The following is a 12500-nucleotide window of genomic DNA, read 5'->3' as shown; positions in this document are numbered from 1 at the left end:
CAAAATAATCTCTATGCAGTCATCATTGTAGTAGTACATAATCGAAACAAGTAGTAGTAGTAGTAGTAGTAGTAGTAGTACATAATCAAAACTGTAGTAGTAAAGTCATATTATTAGCAGTAGTAGGTCATCACAGTAATAATGAGTCACAACAGTAGTCATCTAAGTAATAGTAAAATGATTGTCTAATGAGTAGCAGTAGGTCCTAACAGCAGTCATCTAAGATGTAGTTATGTCATAACAGCAATCATCTAGGCAGCAGTAGTAAGTCATAACAGCTGTCATCTAAACAGCAATAGTAAATCATAGTAATCATCTAAGCAGTATCAGTAATAGTAGTAAAACAGTAGTACAGTAGCAAGCAGTATAATAGGTGTATCAGTGGTCGTAGTTACCTCCTTCGTGGACCTGAAGGGCGGGTGAGTGGGGGCTGCCGGAGTCAGGTGAACAACAGTCATCCAACCTGTGATCGTCAGGGGACAGGCAGGGGGGTGGCACACTGTGAGAGGGCTGAGGCGCGGGGGTGGTGGGGTTATTGGTCAGCTGTGGCATGGTGGGATGTGGGCCTGGTTGAGGTGGGCCCTGTGGCATGGCACCCAAACCCATGGGCGTGCCATCTGGCGACGATGGGGATGACGCCTCAGGGCTCATACTTGCTGCTGGGCTGGTCATGTCGCCGCTGCCGCCACCTCCACTGTTATTGCTGCTGCCTTTGGTAGCATTAGGGCGGCCACCACCATCTCCGCCACCGCCACCACCTCCGCCGCCCCTCCCCAGTGCCTTGTTGGCCTCCTCTATGGGTATTCCATTTTCATTTAGGAATTCATCCAAGTCCATGTACTCCAACTGTGGGAGAAGAGAGATGGGGTTAAAAGCATTAGTGGAGGGGAAGGCATGTAATAGGATAAGATGCATAACACTATGTAACACAATTTTTGTCTTAGACAAGCAAGTGTTATTTTCCGACTCTTTTCATTGCAAAACAATAGAAAATGTCCATTATTCCTGTCAAACTTTGCTTTTAGAATGATTTTTTGCCCAAAAATAGCTAAATTTCACCATTTTTCAGATGCTGTCAGAAAATTTCTTTGCTCTTGTTTTAATGAACTGACCACATATCTGGCAGAATGCATCCGAAGAATGATTGCAGCCTCTTGATGCCATTTCACCTCTTGTGATGTGCCTCCTCAGGCAGCCAAAGCAGAACTGATTTGTGGTCTGCAAGCCCCTACTTTTATATTGTCAAGCAGTACCCTAGAATATTCTTAGTCTATCTAGAATGTGTTTGAGAATGTTCTCAATCTTTCTAGAATATTCTTGAACCTACTTTAGAATATTCTGAATCATTCTAGAAAAATATTGTAATTCTATAAAATTCTTGACACTATATGTTTTTTCTACTGTATTCTAGAAAGTTCTACAATAGAATAGAATGTCCTAAAATGTTCTAGAAACTTCTTAAAGTGTCTGGTAGAACATTCTGAAAGATTTGAGATTTCTGAAATGTAAACAAATTCTTCTAAATATGAGAAATTTCTTGCTAGATCGGGTCAGTTAAAGAATGATCTTATTAAAATTAAAAAGCTGTAGATCACTTTATATTCTTTCTTTCATTGTTTTAACTTATTTGCAACATTTCAAAAGCAATTAGATAAACAATTGAGATTTTGCAAAGGTTTTTACCTGACATGAAAACCAATAGTAACCCATACTATAATGAAATAAGGCAAAAATATACATTCATAGTTCTAACCACAAAAGCAAAGTTTTAGGATCAAAATAACTTTTTTTCTATTTTTTAGATGGAAATAACTGGGACCAAGGACAAAACAAAAGTGAAATTTTGTTACATAGTGTAATATACAAGTTTGTATATTTTCAAAGGACACATGATTAGTCAAGTTCTTTCTTTCTTTTTTTAGTTGAAGCAGAAGTCATATTAAACTACCATTAGAATCATAAAAACATCCTAGAAAACCTGCAATAATTTCCACTACAGCTTCTTCAATATAGCCCACTGAGATCTGTCTGATTTTTTTTTTTTTTTCAAAATCAATAATGTACCATTCTTGTTAAACTTTCACTACAATAAAGAAAACACTGGAATAGTACCATGGAAAGAGAAGTAATAATAGCAATAACTGTAGTAGTAGTAGTAGTAGTAGTAGTAGTAGTAATGGTAGAACAGTAGAAATGTAATGATGGTCTTATTACAATAAAAATAATGAAAAACTGGTGGTGGTGGTGGTGGTGGTAAAACAACAAAAGTAGAGGGGAAGTGGCAGTCTTATTACAATAAATGTATTGAAGTTAAATTGTAGTGCTTATAGCAGCAATGACAGCTGTAGTAACAGTACTAGAAATAACAACAGCAGTAACTCCAGTACAAGACATCACAACACTAACATAAACAGCATCATAATCAGAACACAATACAATTCTTAGAAGCAATAAGAAGCGATAATCACCTTGAGGTCGGAGTCATAGGAGAGGGTCTTGTCCCATAGAGTTGGCCCAAGGAAAGCCGCTCCTGCATTGTATGGCTCCCATTCGCCCCCCTCCTTTTTCTCCCCTTCCTCTTTTGTGCCCCCACTCTTCCCTGTAGGCAAACAAAACAGTAGGAGTTAGTGCTCACTTATACACTGGAATTAAGTACATATTCTCTCATTTAATTATAGATATCTTGGAAGAAGTGAGAAGTTAGGATGAACTCAATACACATTCATTCCTACTAGTACAGGTATCAGGGTAGGATGAGAAGTGAGAGAAGTTAAGATGAACCCAAATACAGATTCACTCGTAGAAGTATAGACATTTGTGAAGGAAAGTAAGAGATTAGGAGAGTACAGGATGTGGACTGGATAATAACTGTAGTTTAGAGCCAAGTTCTGATACACTCATAGAAGCAGAGATAACCAGAATGGATTAAAAGTGTGAGAGATGAGGCAAGGAGTGTACATTAAGTGAAGGAAAGACTGCACAATAGAAGTGAGAGATGTTAAAAGTGTACAGAAAGTGAATGAAGGAAATGTAGATAAGAGCCAAGTACAGATAAACCCATACAAGTGGAGATATCTACAATGGATGAAAAGAAAGAAGTAGACTGGATAACAGAAATGTAGCTTAGGAACAGTATTAGGAAAGACTGGATATGAGAAGTTTGGCTTATATCCTATGTACTATAATTACAACTCACACACACACACACACACACACACACACACACACACCGGTCACGGGTAATACAGTACATAAACTAGGATGTCAGTACAAAAAAAAAAAAAAAATAAATAAAATAAAGAACCGGTTATAACTATAAGACTTGTAAATATTGTGTACATTTTCACTGGAATACCTGATGACAAACTAACTACTACTACTACTACTACTACTACTACTACTACTACACTACTACTACTACTACCACCACCACCACCACCACCACCACCACTACTACTACTACTACTACCACAAGTAATAATAGAATCTTGTTACTATGCGCTCCTGGCAGAGAGAGAGAGAGAGAGAGAGAGAGAGAGAGAGAGGAGAGAGAGAGAGAGAGAGAGAGAGAGAGAGAGAGAGAGAGAGAGAGAGAGAGATGCATTACTGAATAAGTCGTCACGTCCTCTACTCTCGTGTACCCAACAACCCACCCTCTCTCTCTCTCTCTCTCTCTCTCTCTCTCTCTCTCTCTCTCTCTCAGGAAGCAAGGCAGATTAAATGCTAAAACTTTAAAGGAAGATATGCATTATTTATCTCAAGTTATGAAACGGAGAAAGGGTTATTTGTTGAGTTTTATGTGATGTAGGAAGGTGTGTTGTTTGTGTTGTCATTTTTAGTTATAGCAGCAGCAGCAGCATGAGCAGCAGTAGTAGTAGTAGTAGTAGTAGTAGTAGTAGTAGTAGTAGTAGTAGTAGTAGTAGTAGTAGTAGTAGTACTAGTAGTTGGTGTTGTTCTTGTTGTATACTTTATTGTTGTTTTGATGCTTGAAAGTTTTAAAACTTAGTCAGTTATGTATCATTTACACCAGTAGTAGTTGTGGTAGTAAAAGTAGCAGCAACAGAGGGATTTCCCGTACCAGAAACATCCTTTTTGAGAGAGAGAGAGAGAGAGAGAGAGAGAGAGAGAGAGAGAGAGAGAGAGAGAGAGAGAGAGAGAGAGAGAGAGAGAGAGAGAGAGAAGTTCCACACGAGAAACAACATAAACAACATAATATGGATGGCTGTGGAGGTGACCGCACGCACTGAGCGAAACACACTGGAGAAATAATGAGAATGACTGGTGTGTACATTATTTCCCATATTAGTTAAGTATTCTTCTTTATTTCACTTTATCCTCCTTCATTCTGTTTGGTTTCCTTTTCTTTCTCACATCTTGCGGCTGATCTGCTGTGGCGACCCATGACAGGAGTAACAAAAAATATTATTTTTACTTAGTTTTGAATTATTAAATGCCACAAGATTAACTAGCTGTCACTCCGTACTGAAGCCACCTGAATAATCTCATACCCATGTGACCTCAGGGCACCGAGAACTGTGGCTAAAATGAACTGATGGGCACACGACCCTAGTTAGGTGACAGGTCCCAGTACTGAAGGATCTGCTAACTCACACTATTTGGTAATATAATTATTTATTCGTATCATGTACAATTCTTTAGTCAATAAACATATCGCATAATAGTAATGAAATCATGCACCATGAATTGCAAACGAAAAAAAAAATCAATAAATAAAATTTGGCAAGAAAACAAAGACATCTTCACAATTGCTACTTTAATTGGGACACTCTACATGATTACACTCAGCAACAATATAACCACAGGTAGGCTTCGCTGCACAGGACTTTCTACCCTCTCTCATCCCTACTCTGACCACTTTCCTAATGCGATAATATTCTCGGTCTTTCATACATTTTTTTTTTTTTTTCTGTTTAACTGAGGGATTCATTATCTATTTCTGCATCTCCTCCTGTCTAAAACTTAGTCTCCTTCAAGGCGGAGGTTTCAAGGTACTTCACAATGTAATTTTGGATTTGCTTTCAAGGTGTCTTCTGATGGGACTGGCACCTTCACTGGGCCTTCATTTCCCGTTTATATTGCCATTTGCCAGGAGTTCGTCTTAAATATACACATAAAAAAAAAATCATTTTCCTTGCCGTCAGTGGCGTCCAGCTAAATAAATTACTAAGCAAAACGCAAAATGACAGACCGCAATATCGCAAGGACCTGAAGCTCAACTGGTCTGGGTTGAATAGATGATCAAGTGACCCCGGTATAAATCAATGTTCCAAGTACCTTATGACCCCCACGTGCCTTAATGACCTGAGCGCGGAGGAGGGACGGGAAAATACAAAAGAAAAAAATAAGGAATTCATTCGCACAGGTGTGGCAAAACTGAAAACATGGAAAAGGGGAAATGTAAGGGGGGAAGAAAGAAGAGAAATGAGTGCAGCTTACACTTGTCACGGGGAAATTAACTTTTAGTCACCTCTGGTACCTTTTCTACCTTATTCCCTTCCTCCTTTTTTTTTTTTCTTTTTTTTTTAATAAAATACATTATACTTAATTTCCGTAACCCTCCAAAATTTTTCAAGGCAAAAAAAAAACTGTCGCTTAAAGATTTCAACTCCATCACTCCCTTAGTTGTCAGATCATGAATACTACGTGCATTTTTCTTTTCTTTTCTCTTCTAAGCAAGAGGGTCTTAAACTCTTAACAGTCATGTCACACTGTACCAAGATGTTTCTAACAAGCACCATATTCTTAAGCGATTTGCTCTCTCATAAGGACTGATTTCAAAGGTCAGGTTTATTAGTCGGGTTTTCATGAGTGTTTTTGCTATCAAATGATACAAAAAAGTTGTTCATGTATTTCTATAAATATGAAAATACTCTTGAAAATCCCTAAATAATTCCCAATATTTTATTATATTTAATAGTATTTCTAGTTTCGTTTTCCATTTCCTGGTTTCCCTGAGAGAGAGAGAGAGAGAGAGAGAGAGAGAGAGAGAGAGAGAGAGAGAGAGAGAGAGAGAGAGAGAGAGAGAGAGAGAGAGAGAGAGAGAGAGACCCTGTACATGCTTATCAGCTAAATCCATTCCTGCTACAGACTTCACATAAAATCCGTCTTATAATTAAGATGGGGTGTGCTGCATTCACCTAAAGATGAGAAGAGGAGGAAGGGGAGAAGATATGCTTATAACAACAGCTACTTCTAATTTTTTATTCTACTGGTACTACTATTACTACTATTACTACGACTATTAACCTTCTTGAACTAAAGTAGAAGCAAACGAGAGTTATGAATGTGTCATCATACTACTACTATTACTACTATCATATCTCTTGCTTATTTTTTTTTCAGGTTAGGTTAGTTTTGTACTATAGTTCTTCACTTTTTTTAAGCAAGGAGAGAAGAGAGAGAGAGAGAGAGAGAGAGAGAGAGAGAGAGAGAGAGAGAGAGAGAGAGAGAGAGAGAGAGAGAGAGAGAGAGAGAGAGAGAGAGAGAGAGAGAGTAAAATATACAAAATTTCTTATTTGCTTTCTTTCCCTTCCTTCTCGTCATTTATACGGAGGTCCTTGCAAGAGGAGGAGGAGGAAAAGGAGGAGGAGGAGGGAGGAGGAGGAGGAGGAGGAGGAGGAGGAGGAGGAGGAGGAGGAGGAGGAGAATAATGACTTGAAGAACACAGTGGTGGAAAACGAGTAGGGGAGTGGTGGTAGTAGTAGTAGTGGTGGTGGTGGACAAAGAATGACGACACATGATACTGAATACCGATGATGATGACTAGTGATAATGATGATGATGATGATGACGATGATGATGATGATGATGATGATGACATGAGGAGGAGGAAGAGGAAGAGGAAGAGGAAGAGGAAGAGGAAGAGGAAGAGGAGGAGGAGGAGGATTACAAAGGAACAACAAACAGCAGCAGGTCTACTTGGCTATTTGCGGGACTATTCTATCTGAAATATTGTTAAAGAAAAAGGATAGTAAAGGCGAAGGCTCCTCCCCACCCACCACTCCCTCTAGCCTAGCCTGGCAGGAAATAAATTAAAAACATATAGGAAAATTGTATGGAAATTTTGATGAGGATAAAGGATATAGTAAAGTATCACTATGGAGAGTCGACTACCACCGCTGAGCAGAACAGACAAATAAGGGACTTGATTTCCCGTTTACCCCGAGAATCAGGAGATCACAACAAGATGTATCACCAGTTGGACGGCACTGCCAGCCGATCCCAATACACCACACTATCTAAAGTCTAAACTATGTGAGGTGAGCAAATACAGCAGAGATCTACTTTCGCAAACTAAACTTGTAGGACAACAGATAGTATCTTAGTTGCGGATTACTGTCCGAATACTTGTCAATTTTTTTTTTTTTTTTTTTTTTTTTTTTGAAGGCTGTAACAGTTTCACAGTCAATGACACTAAAGGGAAGAGAGTTCCAAACATTAACAACTCGAATAAATAGAAAAGTTTTGCTTCATTTGAAAAGAATCTTTTACCAATTACTTTGAAACTTTTCCACCTTCTTGTTACATTTGACAGGTAAAGTGCAAAATAATAGTCTCCACTAATGTTGCCGAATCCTTTGAATAATTTAAAAACTTCAATTAGATCACCTCGCATTCTATGTTTTGAAAAATTAAAAAGATTAAAGTCTTGTACTAGCTAAATTCTGCTGACCAAGGAAATACAGTTGTAAAAATCAGCTGCCTGCAGGCCAAATGTCCACCTCCGAGGCCTGGGTGGACGCCGACTACACATGTCCACCAGCAAGGCTAGCTGGACGAGGGCTGGGCATATACGCCAGCATAGCTGGGCGGACACTGACTGTCCGTGTGCACCACCAAAGAAAGGCGGAGACAGACTCTCCATGTCCACCAGCAAGGCTGGGCAGACACTGACTGGGCAATGTAGGGGTAGTTACTGGCCGGATCAGGTCATGGCCAGGGCTGGCGTCCTGGAGACAAAGGATGTGAAGGTTGACCTCACACCATGTGGTTGGCTGAGGCTTGTATTAGGTCCCAGGGAACCGGTGATTGGAATGCGGGTGGTGGGCCAAAGCATCCCGCCACATTGCTTGGCCACCCATCTTGCTGCACCCTCGCAGCGAACAAAGCGTATGGGCTGACGCAGGCATATTGAAGCAATAATTCACATAATAAAGCCACGCTTATGTGTAAGACACTTGATGTATACACTATACCCAACCACAAGGCTCACAGAACAAAGACGTCAGAAAAGTGAGTACACATTGGTGAATCACAAAACTCACATAGTAAAGACGTCAGAAAAGAGAGCACAGTGGCCAAACACAAAACTCACACTATTTGTGACAGCACAGCGAATCACAGGCCAAGAAAACTAGGACAACACTAAAGGCCATAAAACAAGAGAATAAGGCATTTCTATGCCAATAAATTGCATTATAAAAATACACTACAAAAATCATAACTGCACAAATAACGGACATGATGGCAATAAACTTCGTCGAATATGGTGGGTAAATGGCCCGTGTGGGTGCAGAGACGGCCACAAGACACCACAGATTGCAGCAGAAGACTGATGGCTGAGAAACCCAAAGTCTTGGAACGAAGGGATCTGTAGCAAAGCAGTCAAGTTGCATTGGAGACGGCTTAAAAAATCCAGACTTGAAACAAGGATGGCATCGGTGACGGTTTGAAGTCATATGGGCGCAGGCTGATGGGGCAGGCTTGGCATAAAAAGCTTGAAAGAAATCCTAAAAGTAGCTTGAAGAAAGCATCGTAGACGTGTAGTAGTGTAGCAGTTTGCATCGGTGACAGCTTAGCAGGTGACACGGAGGCAATGAAGATAGCTGGAGTAGCTGGCAACGAGCAGGCAGGGCACTTGCAGCGTCAACTCCTTTCACCGCGATCACCATTTTTATTTACTAGTTAAATTCTGCTAGTACTTTATATAGGTGGCCAAGGAAATACAATTGTAAAAATCAGCTGCCTGCAGGCTGCACATCCACCACCGAGGCCTGGGTGAACGTGATGAATGTAGGACATTTTGGCCACGGATGTTTTGGCCACGGACGTTTTGGCCATTGGCCACCGACGTTTTGGCCATTGGCCACCAAACTAGGTTGTTTTAGCCACGAAAAATTCATTTACCTTTTGAAAGTATGGTACTTTTCCTTATATTTCGCGCCAATTTTTTTTTACTTATAATTCGTGGTTTAAGTTTTAATAGGCTGCCGCGGGCAAAAATTCAGTAGTCATATGATACTACTTTACAGTGATTTTGAGACTTGAGTGAAGCTTCACACACACACACACACACACACACACACACACACACACACACACACACACACACACACACACACACAGCCTTTACTGCTTTACAGTGATTTTGAGACTGAGTGAAGCTTCAGTTTGTTTTTAACATATACTATTTACTGCTTTTTACTGCTTCACAGTCCTGTTGAGACTCAGTGAAACAAAAAGGAGTGTTTGAACTTCGTTTGAGGTTGTTTTGAGCTGTGAAGCAGTTGGAGGTTTAAGTTTATGACTGAGGTGAGGAACAGTCTGGTGGGAACTACAGTACTGTTCAACCATGTCAGCTGAGCTTGAGGTCACCTCATCAAAGCGAGGTGGTCAGAAAATCTGTCTGAATGGCTTCATGTACACTAAGAAACATGTTGCAAAATCAATAGATGTGATGGTTTTTCGGTGTGTCAAGCGGGCTAGTCTCAAGTGACCTGGTATACTGAAGATCACCAAAAGTCTTGGTGATCCTGAAGTTGTGACCTCACATAATCACCTTTCTCACACGGTTGGATGCCAAGTGGAGCATGCTCGACAGGGTAAGAAGAGGAAGGTTTCAAGCACCAATTATCAACCTAATCAGATCTTCACCTTCATTATCGCAGCACTGCCAGAGGAGGTCAAGGCACGCATGCCTAGGTCTGATTCTAGTAAGCGTGTCCTTCATCGCATCCGGGCTGCACACCGTCTGAAGGATCCACAGTCTCTTCAAGAGTTGAAAATTCCTGCTGACTGGACATCCCACCTCCACTATGACAATGGGCCAGAGGCAAATGAGGTTATCATCATCTTCACCACCGCCCATCATCTGGAGCTGTTAGCACGCTATGATGAGTTGTGTATGGATGGCACATTTTCGGTAGCTCCAAGACTCTTCGCCCAGCTGTCATTCAAGGTCAAGTCAACAGTGTCTATATACCTCTTGTGTATGTCTTGCTGTAACGCAAGGCACAAACCAGCTACAAGCAAGTTTTCAAGATCCTGGAGGAGAATGGCTGTGATCCTAGCACAGTCATCATCGACTTCGAGAGACCTGTGGAGCTGGCCCTTCATGTGGTCTTTGAGGAGGAGGTCCGGGTGCGGTTCTGTTTCTATCATCTTACCCAGTCCATCTGGAGGCAGATCCAGCACCTGGGTCTCAAAAACCTATATGAGTCAGGTGGTCAGGTGGATGCACTCGCCCTCCTGCCCCCAGAAGATGTCAAGGATGGCATGTCATACCTTCGATCTATCATGCCTGAGGAGGCTACTCCACTCTTGGAAGTGGAGCCGCACGCCACCTAAGTTCCCGCCTGAGAAATGGAATATGCACCACGCAACTCTTAACAACCAGCCAAGAACTAATAACATTTGCAAGGGGTGCAACAACACGGTTTTTCCGTCTGGTGGGGCACGCCAGCCCCACTGTGTGGAAGCTCATCGAGTGTCTGCAAGCTGACGCAAGCTGCAAGCTGGATGAAATTCTGCTGCAGGAAGAACGTGGCATTCGCCCTGCTAAGAGGGTAAAAAGGGTTTACAAGGAATTACAACACGCATCCAAAACCTGGCCATAGACCTGAATGAAGGGAAGAAGACCATGCCAGACTTCCGAGGCATCTGTCACAACCTTCGAGGTGGAAATATGAATGTGTAGGCCTATAGTTTTTAAATAATTATTTTAATAAACTGACAATTTTCTTTTCTTTATTATAATAATATACTGTGAAGAAATGCTCAATATTTTAAATGTATTGCATTAAAGAATATTTTTGTTTTCTTCACATTTTGTCCCGTGGCCAAAATGACCTACCTTCCGTGGCCAAAACGTCATCAGTGGCGATTTCGTGGCCAAAACGTCCATGGCTAAAATGTCCGGCTTCCGGACGTGATTACCTATGTCCACCAGCAAAGCTGGCTGGAGGAGGACTGGGCATGTACGCCAGCATGGCTAGGCGGACACTGACTGCTGATGTCCGCCACCGAGGAAAGGCGGACACAGACTCTCCATGTCCACCAGCAAGGCAGGGCAGACACGGACTGGGCGATGTAGGAGTGGTTGCTGGCCGGGTCAGGTCACGGCCAAGGCTGGCGTCCGGAGACAAAAGGTGTGAGGGTTGACCTCACACCACGTGGTTGGCCGAGGCTGGCATCAGGTCCCAGAGGACCGGAGAATGGAATGCGGGCGGCGGGCGAAGCGTCCCTCCAATCTTTCTTTATATGGTCTGTTTATCAGCCTTGAAATAATCTTTGTTACTCCACCATGAACTCTTTCCAGTTTTTCAATGTCTTTTCTGTAACATGGTGACCAAAATTATACGTACTATTCAAGATGGGGTCTGACCAACAAATTATGAAGTTCTAATATTACTTTTTTCTTATTTGTTTTCGAAAACGCGGCCAATAAAACCTATCAGTTTGTTAGCTGTCTTGATCACCTGTGAGCAGTGCTGACCGAGTTTTAAATCGCTCGTTATTAAGATTCCGATATCTTTTCTTTATTTACTGCAGAAAGCTGTCGGCCATTCATTAAATACAGGAATTGACTGTTGTTACTTCCGATGTGCAATATTTTAAATCTGTCGATGTTCAACTTCATTTGCCATTTACTTGTTCAGCAAGTCAATCGATCTAAGTCTGACTGAAGTGTTTCTGTCTTGTGCCGTGGTTACTTTACAAGCAATTTTCATATCATCGGTAAATTTCGAAACTTTGCGCGTGAGGCCATCAATGTCATTTACATATATTAAGAATAGAACAGGACCACGCACAGATCCCTGGGGACGCCACTTTTAACATCAAACCAACAGGACGGAAAACCGTTTACAACCACTCTGTTTCCGCTCAGAGCCGGTCTAAAATTTTAACCGGAGATGCCGTGTGACAGTATTTTACTGAGCAAACGTTTATGAGGAAATTCATCAAACGCTTTTTGAAAATCTAGGTATACTATGTCTACTGCTCTACTCTCATCGTAAACAAGAGTAAATTGGGGGAGGATGAGGAGGAGGAGGAGGAGGAAATGTTGATGTGTGGATAATAGAATCCAGGTATAGATGTAGAGAGAGAGAGAGAGAGAGAGAGAGAGAGAGAGAGAGAGAGAGAGAGAGAGAGAGAGAGAGAGAGAGAGAGAGAGTCTTTTTCAATGCACGACTTCCCCATCTCTCTCTCTCTCTCTCTCTCTCTCTCTCTCTCTCTCTCTCTCTCTCTCTCTCTCTCTC

At 41.4% G+C, this 12500-nt stretch overlaps 1 protein-coding gene across 1 annotated transcript in view; it reads right to left on the bottom strand.

The window, feature by feature from the left end:
* Window positions 1–12500, bottom strand: part of LOC135108523 (histone-lysine N-methyltransferase 2D-like) — a 52864-nt gene that overhangs the window by 30055 nt on the left and 10309 nt on the right. The window contains exons 2-3 of the mRNA XM_064019627.1: window positions 2469–2599; window positions 396–846 (exon numbers count right to left, since the gene is read on the bottom strand). Of these exons, the coding sequence (XP_063875697.1) occupies window positions 396–846; window positions 2469–2599 (582 nt within the window). The remainder of the gene's footprint in view (window positions 1–395; window positions 847–2468; window positions 2600–12500) is intronic.

This window comes from Scylla paramamosain, chromosome 17 (assembly GCF_035594125.1).
Source record: "Scylla paramamosain isolate STU-SP2022 chromosome 17, ASM3559412v1, whole genome shotgun sequence".
Classification (NCBI taxonomy): domain Eukaryota; kingdom Metazoa; phylum Arthropoda; class Malacostraca; order Decapoda; family Portunidae; genus Scylla; species Scylla paramamosain.
This window is presented reverse-complemented; position numbering and strand designations above follow the sequence as displayed.